We start from the raw sequence: 13183 nt of genomic DNA, 5'->3' as shown, positions 1-13183 counted from the left end.
GAGATTAGAAGGCAGAAAAAGAAGACTTGGGAGGACATGTTCAATGAGTTAATGCGCGCCTTCGAGAGTGACAAGATGGAGCTCAGAGTATGGAGGATTACACTATCCGACAACCTGGACGTGGACAGGGACAGGAGAACATGCAGGGAACAAGAGCATGCCACATGGGAAGAGATTCTGCACATTATGAAGGAGCAATCAGACATGTTGAGGGATCTGCTTGAGGTTCAAGAAAGGCAGCTGCTGGATGCTAGAGTCCCTCTGCAGCCTATGCTGGACCTGATGCCATCATCACCCAGTTCTACATTCTCCTCCCTGAAACATTCTGTGAGGTGGGGGGAAAGTTCGCTATCCCTTGCACTCAATAGCAGGGGAGGGTCCAAGGACCAGAAGGTGCCTATTCCCACACCTTTGTTATTGCAGTGCATCTGTAAGCAAGCTGTCCTTGTCCTTCCTTCCCCCCCAGTATTATCAGTCCTTTTGCCCCAGGTTATTTTAGTCTTCTTTGCTGTCTCTGTGTGTTTGTGTGCATAGTAAATCCTAATGGATTGAGGAGAAAAGGCTCTTTATTAATTGAACACACAGTGGTTGATCGGGGTGGAGTTTACAGGGAGGAAAATGCAATAGAGGGGACAGTTTGGTACGGAACAACACAGATAAGTATCACATTACTCTGGCTCTTTGCTGAAACTGTTTTTCAAAGCCACATGGAGACGCAGAGCCCCTCGATGTGCTCTTCTTATTGCCCTGGTGTCTGGCTGCTCAAAATTGGCTGCCAGGCAATCTGCCTCAACCACCCACCCTGGCAGAAACTTTTCTCCCTTTGCCTTATAGATGTTATGGAGCACGCAGCAGGTAGCAATAACAATGGGGATATTGCTTTCATTGAAGTCTAACTGAGAAAGCAAACAATGCCAGCAACCTTTTAAATGTCCAAAGGCACATTCCACTATCATGCTGCACTTGCTCGGCCTATGGTTGAACGGGTCCTTACTGCTGTCCAGGCTGCCTTTGTACAGCTTCATGAACCATCAGAGCAAGGGTTGGGCTGGGTCCCTGGGGATCATGATTGGCATTTCAATGTCACCAATGGTTATTTTGCAGTCTGAAAAAGAAAGTCCCTGGTTGCAGCTTTCTGAAGATCTTTGTTCCTAAAAATGCACTCGTCATGCACCTTTTCTGACCATCCAATATTGATGTTGGTGAAATGCCCCTGTGATCCACCAGTGCTTGCAATACCATTGAGAAGTACCCCTTTCGGTTTATATGCTCTTTAACAAAGTGGTCTGGTGCCAAGACAGGGATATGTATTCCATCTATCGCCCCACCACAGTTAGTGGATGTTTTTGCTGTGATGGGTTCCCTATGTCCTGCATCACTACCCTCTTTGCAGAAGTCTGTTGATGGCCATGAAAACTTGGATCACAACAGATCCCATAGTAGATTTACCCACTCCAAATTGATGCCCCACTGATGGGTAGCAGTCTGGAAGCTTCCACAGAGCTATCACCACTCGCTTTTCCACTGTCAGAGCAGCTCTCATTTTAGTATAGCTGCACTTCAGGGCTGGGGAAAGCCCTTCACATAGTTCCTGGAAAGTGGCCTTATGTATTCGAAAGGTCTGCAGCCCCTGCTTGTCATCCCATAGCTGCATAACGATGCGGTCCCACCAGTCAGTGCTTGTTTCATGGGCCCAGAAATGGCACTCAACCATGTCAAGGTGATGTCACCAGCAACTGTGAATTGCTCTGCTCTGTCTTCCAGGAGGGCTGCTTGCGTGGCATCACATAGTTCCGTGTGGTGGCTCCTGTATTAGCTGTGTAAATACTGCAGGATAAGGCTCGAGGTGTTTGTAATGCTCACAACAACAGCGTACAACTGAGCAGGGTCCATGCTTTTCATGCTATGGTGTCCACACGGATAATCCAGGCTTACAAAAAAAGGTGTGAAAAAGGCTTGGTTTGTTTGCCGTTGATTTCAGGGAGGGAGGTAAGTGCATCATGGGAGGCTAACGCCATGTTCCCATAACCACCCGTGCCTATGTTTTGGTCCCATAAGGCATTGCAAGCCCAACCCAAAATTCCACTTGGCTACGTACACTATGGGATAGCTACCCACAGTGCAGTGCTCCGTGCGTCGATGCAAGCCCTGGTAGTGAGGATGCACTTTGCGGACACAATGAGTAGTGTTGACATGCAAAATCGACTTGCTTAAATTGGAGGCTTGATGTCGACTTACATGCAGTTGACTTAACTTTGTAGTGTAGACATGGCCTAAGGGTAAGACTAGACGTGTCAAACTTATTTTGAAGCTGGAATTGTTTAATCAGCAATTTAGTGGCAGGCTCCTTTTCCCCAATGTTCCCCAAACTAATGAGTCTGGCAGGGAATGGGTTTGTAGGGCTTGGGAGATTCTTATAAATGAATAAGAAAGTGTGCGTGATGCTTTGTTTTTACTTGGTTGCTAGAACTATGATTCAGGAATTAATATTTTTGTCTTTTGTGTTGGTTGTAGAAGTAGACAGTGCCTTGGAGGTTTTCAGCTGCAGCCAACCACCATTTTTTATGTAAATTTCAGTGTGTGAAAACAATAGGCTGATGTCCAGGTCCTTATCTTACCTGTGCACCTTCCTTTGACATACGATGCATACTCATCCACTTGCTGGCTCTCTTATATATTATATACTGTTCTCCATAATGTTTAACTTAAAGAGCTGTGGTACCCATTCCACTAAAAATGACAAGTTTCAGAGTAGCAGCCGTGTTAGTCTGTATTCGCAAAAAGAAAAGGAGCTGTAGTTCACGAAAGCTTATGCTCAAATAAATTTGTTAGTCTCTACAGTGCCACAAGTACTCCTTTTCTTTTTTTAAAAATGACAAGTTATTTGACTCCACTATCTTTGAAAGGCTATCAGCCTGAATTTTTTTCACATGGTGCTGGTGTTAGAGGTTGTCTTGTTTTCCATATTTTTTTCTTATTGTTTATGCAAGAAGCTTTTATCATATATTCTCATTTAGTTGTAATGAGATTTCATCATGCTCTCAACTGTTCGGGTTTGGTATAAATTACTACAATTCTGTTTTCAGTATAAGCAATCAGATTATATGTCTGTTCTCTTGACCAGCACTCCTGTTGAAGCCTGGATGCTGTTACATTTATTTTGGAATAGCCTTCCAAGGGAAGCAGTGGGGGCAAAAGACCTATCTGGCTTTAAGATTAAACTCGATAAGTTTATGGAGGAGATGGTATGATGGGATAACATGATTTTGGTAATTAATTGATCTTTAAATATTCATGGTAAATAGGCCAAATGGCCTGTGATGGGATGTTAGATGGGGTGGGATCTGAGTTACTACAGAAAATTCTTTCCTGGGTATCTGGCTAGTGAATCTTGCCCATATGATCAGGGTTTAGCTGATCGCCATATTTGGGGTCGGGAAGGAATTTTCCTCCAGGGCAGACTGGAAGAGGCCCTGGAGGTTTTTCGCCTTCCTCTGTAGAATGGGGCACGGGTCACTTGCTGCAGGATTCTCTGCTCCTTGAAGTCTTTAAACCACGATTTGAGGACTTCAATAGCTCAGACATAGGTGAGAGGTTTTTCGCAGGAGAGATTCTGTGGCCTGCGTTGTGCAGAAGGTCGGACTAGATGATCATAATGGTCCCTTCTGACCTTAATATCTATGAATCTATTTATTAATATTATTCAGAATGGCAGTAAATGATTCTGCTTCTCTGCCTAAATCTGCTGCATCATTTACTTGTCAGGTTCAAGTGGGGATCCATGGTGTCTGATTTCTAATGTATAGTAAAGAAAAATGCTTTCTTTTTTTATCTGTTTGCCAACTTTGTGTATAGACGGTTTCACTATGCTATTATTGGTTAATTTAATCACTCTCATGAACTGACTTTGGGGGAGCTAATCTACTCTCTTGTCAGTGTCTAAAAGTGGTAATTCACCAGCAGCAAAGCACAATTAGAATAGGCAGCAATCTGACAAGTGCACAGAAATGGAGGGGAGAGAGCAGAGAGAGGTTCTGCATCATGTTTGTTGCAGTTCTGAACATCAACAAAAGAATACTTAACCATTTTAAAGAGGATTTTCAGTACATACTATTTATAGGGTGCTCTATTTAAATACTTATTTTTAAAAATTCAGTATGATAGTGTCCCTACAAATATTAAATAATATACCCTTCTACTAAAATAGGCAGTTGTCGGGACACTCAAAATACAAACAGCTTATTGCATTGCAATGCTTATCCTACTTGTGACTACCTCATAGATTTGATGCTGTTAACATACTGGAATATTTAACATTTAAGTGATTTGCTATCAACTTTGCTGTTATGTCAATAGCAGGGGAAGGGAAGTTTATGCATTTAATTTCAATATCCTGTCTCCTTTGGTTTCTACTACACTGACCCTTCCCTAGTTTTGTTCGTAACTTCACAACTGCTCTTTCAGCCATGCCTTGGATAGATCCTTTTGCCCCTCCTTCCCTATCTCTCTCCCACCCACCACAACTGATCAGTCTCCTTCCCTATATGCCCCGCCCGGTGGGTGACTTCTGCTCCTGTAGTCTAATGTCATCTCAATATCAGTGACTCAGTGCCCCTTCTCTTCTCCATACTTTCTCTATCACAATTGACAACTCCACTCTTTACCTGGTCATATCAGCAGGGTTATCTCTGATTCAAATTGATTACAGTTTATTTATCAGTTTGGCAGGACCAGATGTTATTCATCCAAAGGCTCTTAGGAATTCGAGCTTCACAGAGCTCTTCTTCAGGTCTGGGGAAGTTAACCAGAGTGGTTAAGCTAAATTAAAGTTGGGACAGATTGTTAAGTGCAGGGGGATCATGCATACTGTAGGTGACCACTTAAAATGAACTGGGCAATTAATGGTTATCAGGCAGTAGTGCACATTGCAAATGGTTGTAATGAGCCATGAAACAAGTGGTGCCTCTATTTAGTCCATGGTTTTTAATGTCTGTATACAGAATGAAGAAGACTGAGGGATCTATATCAGCTGAGGTTTGTAAAAGTTACTTTTTTTCTTACTTAATTTTTTTGTATTCCTGTTATACAACAGTTAACTATTACATATGAAAATTTTGAAACATTAAAGGTGACGCTGCACGATCCTGACACCACAAACTGCAAGAATAATTTTGTAGGTAGTTTTGGCTTTCTTTAAAAAACTGTCTTTTAAAGAAAACTGGTGCTCTAAGTACTTGAGGCCTGTAGGCCAACATTTTCTTACTTGGGTATAGTTTCCATTCTTAATCTCTTATTTTAACAGATTGCATCTGTTCCAAGTCAGAAATAATCATGCACGTATACTGTATTTGTTTATTTCAGTAAGAAAATAGCTGCTTTGACTTAATTGATTTTATTAGGTTTGCAGGACATGTTTACAGAGGCAATATACTTTTTTTTTCCTTCTTCAGGCTTTCACATCAATAAGTTAATTAAATTCTAGTTAAAGAATTCTACCTCATTTGTCCCATGACTACACCTGTAGTATGTATTAGTTGGGGTAGGATTACTGGTCAATGGATGAGCAAGAGAGCGTAACTTGACTTTTGGATATCGGGAACTTGAGGTTTTAAAAAGTTTTTTTGCTTGCAAAGTGAGCAGATTTGATCTTGGTGTCCCTGAATCACAAATGTGGAGCCCTGCATAATACCATTTTTGTAGATCTTTTAAAATATATTTTTCAGAGTAAAAGAGCACTTTAAGTGTTTATTTTCATTCAGCTACATATTCTGCATCCACAAAAACAATACTATATTATATGACATTTGCAACTGAGGCACACAAGAATACATATTATGTAAAGAGAAAAGGAGTACTTGTGGCACCTTAGAGACTAACCAATTTATTTGAGCATGAGCTTTCGTGAGCTACAGCTCACTTCATCATGAAGTGAGCTGTAGCTCACGAAAGCTCATGCTCAAATAAATTGGTTAGTCTCTAAGGTGCATGATGAAGTGAGCTGTAGCTCACGAAAGCTCATGCTCAAATAAATTGGTTAGTCTCTAAGGTGCCACAAGTCCTCCTTTTCTTTTTGCGAATACAGACAAACACGGCTGTTACTCTGAAACCTGTTACTATGTAAAGAAAACTTTGTAACAGAATGACTGAGGTATGACTTACTTTTCATTAACAGATGTACTATATAAGTGGATACTTCACTTGTAGTTGAACCACTCATGGAGGTTAACTTTCTTATGTGCAATACTAAAAGTTGAACATTTTTTCCATTATAAACCAGGATTCCTGAAGATTAATGTCTTGGCCCCCATAGATGACTTTGGGCTGAAATGTGATGTACAATTTGTCAATCTAGCTGTAAATTTTAAAAAATCCATCTTATAAGTATTTTTTCCTTGCAGCGTTGCCAGAAATTTTGAATGCAGTTTTAGATTTTTAAGATCTAAAAGAGGAATTGCTTAGTTCCCCAAATTTGTAGTATGTCTTTAATAATGATATGGCTTTTTGATACAGAAAGTGATGGAGAATTAAAAATTGCTGAAGTACTGAGCCATGTGTTTTAGCTGCTTTAAATATGTATTAATATTCTGATGCCTTATTTACTTAAATGCCATGCATTTGCATAAAAGAAGTGTGTGCCCATATTAATGGACATGTGGGGAATTATTAGGTTAAATGGTAAATAAATGTCAGCGTTTGCATACAACAAAATAGTGGCACATATATGTAAATTGGTGGTTCTATCCTACATAACAAGAAGTGTCATTCTTTCAGCCTCATTCTTCTTTGGTGTTACAGTTCTTCTGGAAGAATTTTGCAGATATAGAATTATGAAGTGGTGGTGTAGTTAAGGCCCCAGACTGTAAATCAGGCGATCTGGGTTCAGTTCTCAGGTTTTCTCTATGCTTCATTTCCCCATCTGTAAGACAGGAATAGTACTTTCTTTCTCTCACTCTTTGACTGTCTTGTCTATTTATATTAAGTTCTTTGCTGCAAGGATTATTTTTTACTATCTGTATGAACTACACCTAGCCTAATAGGGCCTGAGTCTTGTTTGGTTCTTTTAAATGCTGCTATAATACAAATTAGTAGATGATTATGTGTTATGGGCTACTTACCACGTTAGCGGCTAAAAATGACACTGACATATGTGTATTTAATCTCAAGGCTTCTGAAGCAATAAAGCAGCTTAGGCACTGATATCTGAGGTCTATAGTGTTTCAGTGCAAGGAGCTGAAAATAACCACCCAACAGCAGTGACCTGATGGTTAGAAATAATCAAAGATTAGGGTGAGTGTATGGTCAGTCCTGCTGGAGTTGCTCTCAGCCCTGAGAGTAAAATCTACAGTCCATCATTTCCTGGGTAGCAGGGGCTGGCCCACTGGAACCGTGATCAATGTGCAGTCTGACATCTGAAAGGACAGTAATTCATAATAATTCCAACAGCATCTCAGAACTGGAAATCTTCCATGTGACGTTTTAGTCTGTGTACACCCACAGAGTCTTTCTCCAGAGCAGGGGTGTCTAACCTGAGCCTGAGAAGGAGCCAGAATTTACCAATGTACGTTGCCAAAGAGCCAGAGTAATACGTCAGCAGCCCCCCAGCAGCTTTCCCCACCCTCTCCCAGCGTCTCCCACCCACCAGCAGCCCCGCCAGTCAGTGTCTTCCCCTCCCCGCACCGCCCTATCAGCTGTTTTGTGGCATTCAGGAGGCTCTGGGGCGGGTGGGGGGGAGGAGTGAGGGCAGGCTCAGGGGAGGGGGCGGAAAGGGGTGGAGTGGGGGCAGGGCCTGTGGCAGAGCCAGGGGTTGAGCAGTGAGCACCCCCTGGCACATTGGAAAGTTGACGCCTGAAGCTCCAGCCCTGGAGTTGGTATGTATACAAGGAGCAGCATATTAACTTCTAAAGAGCTGCATGTGGCTCCTGAGCCACAGTTTGGCTACCCCTGCTCCAGAGCCACAAGAAATGGAATGGATGCTTAAATAAACTTGCATCTGCTGTTTGCCCCAGTACACATTGCAAGCAAGAACAGAAAAAAATCATACTCTTCATTTTTATAAGAGTGGTGGATGATACAATGCTTACCTGGCCTGTGTGTGCCAAAATTGGGCTGGCAACATTATCTAGCTAGGTCTCAGAGATCTGGGTAACAATCCATGATGGAATCAGGAGTTGTAGCAGCCTTATTCAGACCTAGTAGTGTGTGTGTGTGTTATGGGTAAGGCTAAGATTATGTAACAGAGGTCTCGTAAGACATAGAATCCGTGACTTCCAGAGACCTATGTGACGTTTTCCACTTCAGTCCTGGGGCAGCAGAGCTGGAGCTGTTGGATCATATTAAAGAAGTTCTGTATTAAAATCACAAATGAGTTTGATTCCCCATAGTTTAAATTCCAGGGTATTACTAATTAAGAGGTCTCTTGGTTTTTGGTACTGTTTCTCTCCCTCTATGTGTGAAACTTGCATGCTGCTAATTGTGTTAGTACATTCTAAGACAGAGTCTGTTCTCAAAGCAATTCACAGAGAGAGAGACTCAAAGCAATACTCTAACAACAGAAACAGCACCCAGAGACTCGCCGCCCTTTTGTTGTATTAACAATTGTGATTAAAATAGAGTTAGAGGATGTATGTGGATGGATGCTTGGTGTATGAATAACTGAATGATCAGGGAGGTGCCAGCCTAAGAATCCAGTGTCCATTGGCTGAAGAAGGCGTCAAGTGGAAATAACCAGAGGACCCCCCGGAGGGCTGACTGGAATCCATCCAACAGCCTCAAGAATGGGAGAACCAAAGAACAAGATAACATCTAGCAGCACGGAGCCGTCAGGAATGTGCTATCTGCTGATTGATTCAGCAACAGCATGATGAAGCAATTCTCATAGACTGGCATAGGAAGAAATTCCTATAAAAATAGACTCTAAAAAGTGAGAACTTTGCGGTCTGATTCTGCAAACCAACTTCCAGGACCATCAGATGAGCATCTGACAAGGCCCTGCTCCCTCCTCATGTCCAGGCCACCTGGCCAGTGGCTTGGCATGAGCAACTCTAAGGCTAGTAACTATGATAACAACCTTGCAGAACCTGTGTGTGTGTGTTTGTATGAATGAATGTGTCAATAAATATGAGATTGAATGGAATGCTATAACTAACTGCTTACTATGATTCTTTCTGTATTCACAATAAATGTGGTATTTTGCCTTTTTCCCTTTAATAAGATCCTGCTGATTTTTATTTTATTGGTATAACAGAGCTGTCAGCCGGGGGGGACTCCACTGCTCCCAGCAGGTGGGGGGGGACACGGACCCTGGAGCCACAGCAGTGGTGGGTGCTGGACCCCCTTCCATCTCCATTTTGTCACAGTTATTTTTAGTAAAAGTCAGGGACAAGTCATGGGCGTCCATGAATTTTTGTTTATTGCCTAAAAAGAAAAGGAGTACTAGTGGCACCTTAGAGACTAACAAATTTATTTGAGCGTAAGCTTTCGTGAGCTACAGCTCACTTCATCGGATGCATAATGTATATATAACTGCAGTCATGAGAAATCCCCTAGCTACCACCTGAGCTGGAACAAGAACTGTACCAGGGGAAAGGATTCGACCCAAGCTAGGAAGGAGTCCAGTCTGTGATAGAAGCTTATTGAAACATCTCTGAGGGCTACTGAAGGGGGACAACACACCTGAAAGAATCATGGTGAACCAGTGACAGTTATCCACTGACAGGACAGCCACAAGAGTATAGCATTGTTTCCATACCCAGGCTGAAAACACAAGTGACCAGGAAAAAGGAAATCCGAGGACACACTGTGATGTCAGTGACTCACCAGTTCCTCCGCCCTCCCCCGATCTCCTGCTGGTAATAGCTCACCTTAAGTGTTCACTCTCCTTACAGTGTGTATGGTAACACCCATTGTTTCATGTTCTCTATGTATATAAATCTCCCCACTGTATTTTCCACTGAACGCATCCGATGAAGTGAGCTGTAGCTCACGAAAGCTTATGCTCAAATAAATTTGTTAGTCTCTAAGGTGCCACTAGTACGCCTTTTCTTTTCGCGAATACAGACTAACAAGGCTGCTACTCTGAAACCTGTTTATTGCCTGTGACCTGTCTGTGACTTTTTTATTAAAAATAACTGTGACAAAATCTTAGCCTTAATTATGGGTATCAAAAGGAGGCTATTAGATACTAGGTATAGTGATGTCGCCTAAACTTGCAGAATTTGTTGAGTTTAAAAAAAAAAAAGAGAGACACAATGCATGAATTTTCTTCTTGGCCTAATGAACTAGTGTTTTTTTCATAATGTACTTTGTTTCTTTTTTCAGGTTTTCTCAAACAATGATGAAGCCCTCATTAACAAAAAGTTACCCAAAGAACTTCTGTTAAGGTAATTCTAGTTAACTTGTGCATAAAGAGTTACAATTTGAATGTGATGCTTAGATTTGTATGGCTTAGTGAAATGAAATATACTGTTCTTATGTAAGTCTATGATTCAAAATAAATAGTTCATCTGATTTTATTTTTTGACAGTCCTTGAACTTACATTTTATTCTGAATGGAGAATGTAGCAAAATATATGGCTTTGCTCCGGAAATCTGTTTTAAAGTATGGTAATTACATTATACTGTTAAGTGCCAATTTATGCATTGGTAATCTGGTCGTATTATCAGATAAAGCAGTAAGAGACTATATTTGGAAAGCTTTGGTTGATACAGGATTCTTAAAAAAAACAAAAAAACCCAAACTTTTGGGGATCTAACAAAAGTGCAGATATTGTTTGTCTGCTCTGTTAACTGCATATTGAATAGACTAAAAACTTTTCCTTGTCACACAGTATTACCTTCATATTCTATATGAATAGCATTCTGTCCTTAATGCAATTATTCCAGTGGCTGTTTGGGCTTTTTGTTATAAAATCTCTTTTGTTATTAAAAATAAATGAAAACATGAAAGCTTTCAAAAAGTTCTTTTAATGAGACACCTCCTGTAACTGTTTTTTTGTTGCTGTGTGCTACATATAGTTCAAGCAGACTGGGAATGAAAAGAGAGAACAAGCAGACTGAGATTTTATTCATGCTAATTCAGCCAGCCTTAGACTTGCTGGAGTGTCGTTGTCTCTTCTGGACAGGAGTTAGCTACAGTGTATACTCAAAAAATACAATATGTGGTTAAAGAATTGATGGATGTCCCAGCTCTCACACCTGAATTGAACTTTATTTCAAATAAAACTTTAACCACCTATAATGACAACATCCAGTGCTGAAATATCTGAAGACATTCCATTTTTGTATGAAGCCAAACCTGGCCTGAAACAGACAGCTCAGTAGTTTGCTTGACATGGTTGTAGTTCTCATTACAGCACTTCCTTTATGCTAACTTGTCAATATATACTTTGGTGCAGTTGCCATTCTTTGTGGCGGTGTCACTAGCACTGAGTTCACACTACAGCCTTCATACATTGAAGAGAGGCATAGGTTAACCAATGTGTCCTCACGTCCTTCCGAATTTTAAGTGGAAGAATGCTTGCAATGCTTTGTATTTTCTATCTTGTTTTAAAAGGACTGTTCCCAAAATATTATGCATGCTTCAAATGTGTCCATTGGCTAGAACACTGCTATTCTTGTGGCAACAAAGAAACTAATTTATGTTTAAAGAAATTAGACTAATTTTTTTCAAGTAAGCTTGAATTTTCTTTAAGGGAAAAATTAATTCTTCACAGTGAACGTGGTGTAGCTTGCATCTACAGACTTGTTAGAAAATCTCTGGCTGTTATATTAACACACAGCACATTTCACAGTGTGCTATATTAATACATTTTAAAATATTTCACGTCTGCATATGAACTTTCAATTTGTCAACATTTTTTATTGTCATAAATATTTTTCACATCTTGAAATTGCAGAGATTTGATATGAGAACAAATTTCCAACAATTTCATTTTGTATTGTTGCATTCCAAACTTGTGACCCAGAGGCCCATTAGTGCCAGCTGTCAGAAGGTTCAAAGTTCTGTAACAGCAATTCCTAACAGGCCTGACAAATTCACTATAGCTAGCATACTGCTTTCATGGTATTTATCCATAAATTATGTCATGTGAAGTCTCTAATAAAAGTTTCTCATACTGATCCTCAGAATGATTGTGACATGTATTTACAGATGATATTTAAGGAGTTGTGTGTATGTACTGAAAATACAGTTTAAAGTCTATATCCAAGGCAGAGTTGACAAAGGGGTTTCTGCAAAACAAAGGATGTATATTCACCTTTCTGCCTTGGTTCACGTGTAAATTAAACATCATAAGCCAACGCCATGGAAGCCAAGCCTTGTTAGCATACAAAGTCAACATGAGAATATGAAGTCCTCCTGGAGACAGCACACCAGGGAATAGGGGGGGTCTTCTTAACTCTGGGGACAAACAATGATTTTGAGAAATGTAAGGGTAAGGCAAAAAGACACCTCTTTATCCTGCACCTGAGGAAGTAATCAGGGAGTACGATCACATTCATGATAACCGGATCCCAACCTGCACTGTTTGAAAGCACTGTGAAAGACTTCTGACGTGAGAGAAACTTCTTTAGGCAGAAAGTTAGCCTGTTAAGTTTAATGTTGAGAAAGTATACACTGATTTTGTTTTATATGTAACTTTCTGTTTCCATTATCTATACTCACGATCTCTTAAGTCTTAACCTTTGATGACAAACTTTATGATTAGGGCCCTACTTGAATTGCAGGATGATTGCCAAAAAAATTGAGGCTGAGCTGTGGATAAGTAACAATGGACCTTATTATTTGTGATAGTAAAGTCCATTATTACTTTTCCACAGGTTTCCACTGTTGGCCGCCCAGGGGCTGAGAGTGGGGGCTCCCACTGTCAGAATTGCTATGGAAGCCTAATATTGTGGAATCCACAATTTCTGCAGTATAGCAAGTTAAGTAGAGTCTTACTTATGATTTGCTTTCACTATAAATGTAGCTCAGTGCTGTGATATTATATAGGAGCTTATCTTCAGTTGAGTCAAACAAGCTGGTGTGTACACTATTCTCTTGGGGATAGCAAACTTGGTATTTCTGTGAGTAGCCAGTGATGGGTTGGATATCACAGGGGAATGCTTCAAAGGGGTTTGGGGGTTGGGGTATACCTATTGCTGACCTGCAAAGCAAAGTGAGGGCTATCATTGCCCCAAAGAGATT

The 13183-nt window shown here is 40.7% G+C and overlaps 1 protein-coding gene across 6 annotated transcripts in view; it reads left to right on the top strand.

Annotated features, from left to right (window-relative positions):
• FBXL2 (F-box and leucine rich repeat protein 2) overlaps positions 1-13183 on the top strand; it is a 193916-nt gene that overhangs the window by 68165 nt on the left and 112568 nt on the right. For all 6 annotated transcript variants that reach the window (XR_012157458.1, XR_012157459.1, XM_073333076.1 and 3 more), the window contains one exon: positions 10318-10379. Coding sequence is in view for 4 of the 6 variants with exons in the window: in XM_073333076.1 (XP_073189177.1) it covers positions 10318-10379 (62 nt within the window). In the remaining 2 variants the exon portion in view is untranslated. The remainder of the gene's footprint in view (positions 1-10317; positions 10380-13183) is intronic.

The sequence above is a fragment of the Lepidochelys kempii genome, chromosome 2 (assembly GCF_965140265.1).
Source record: "Lepidochelys kempii isolate rLepKem1 chromosome 2, rLepKem1.hap2, whole genome shotgun sequence".
In the NCBI taxonomy this organism is placed as follows: domain Eukaryota; kingdom Metazoa; phylum Chordata; order Testudines; family Cheloniidae; genus Lepidochelys; species Lepidochelys kempii.
This window is presented reverse-complemented; position numbering and strand designations above follow the sequence as displayed.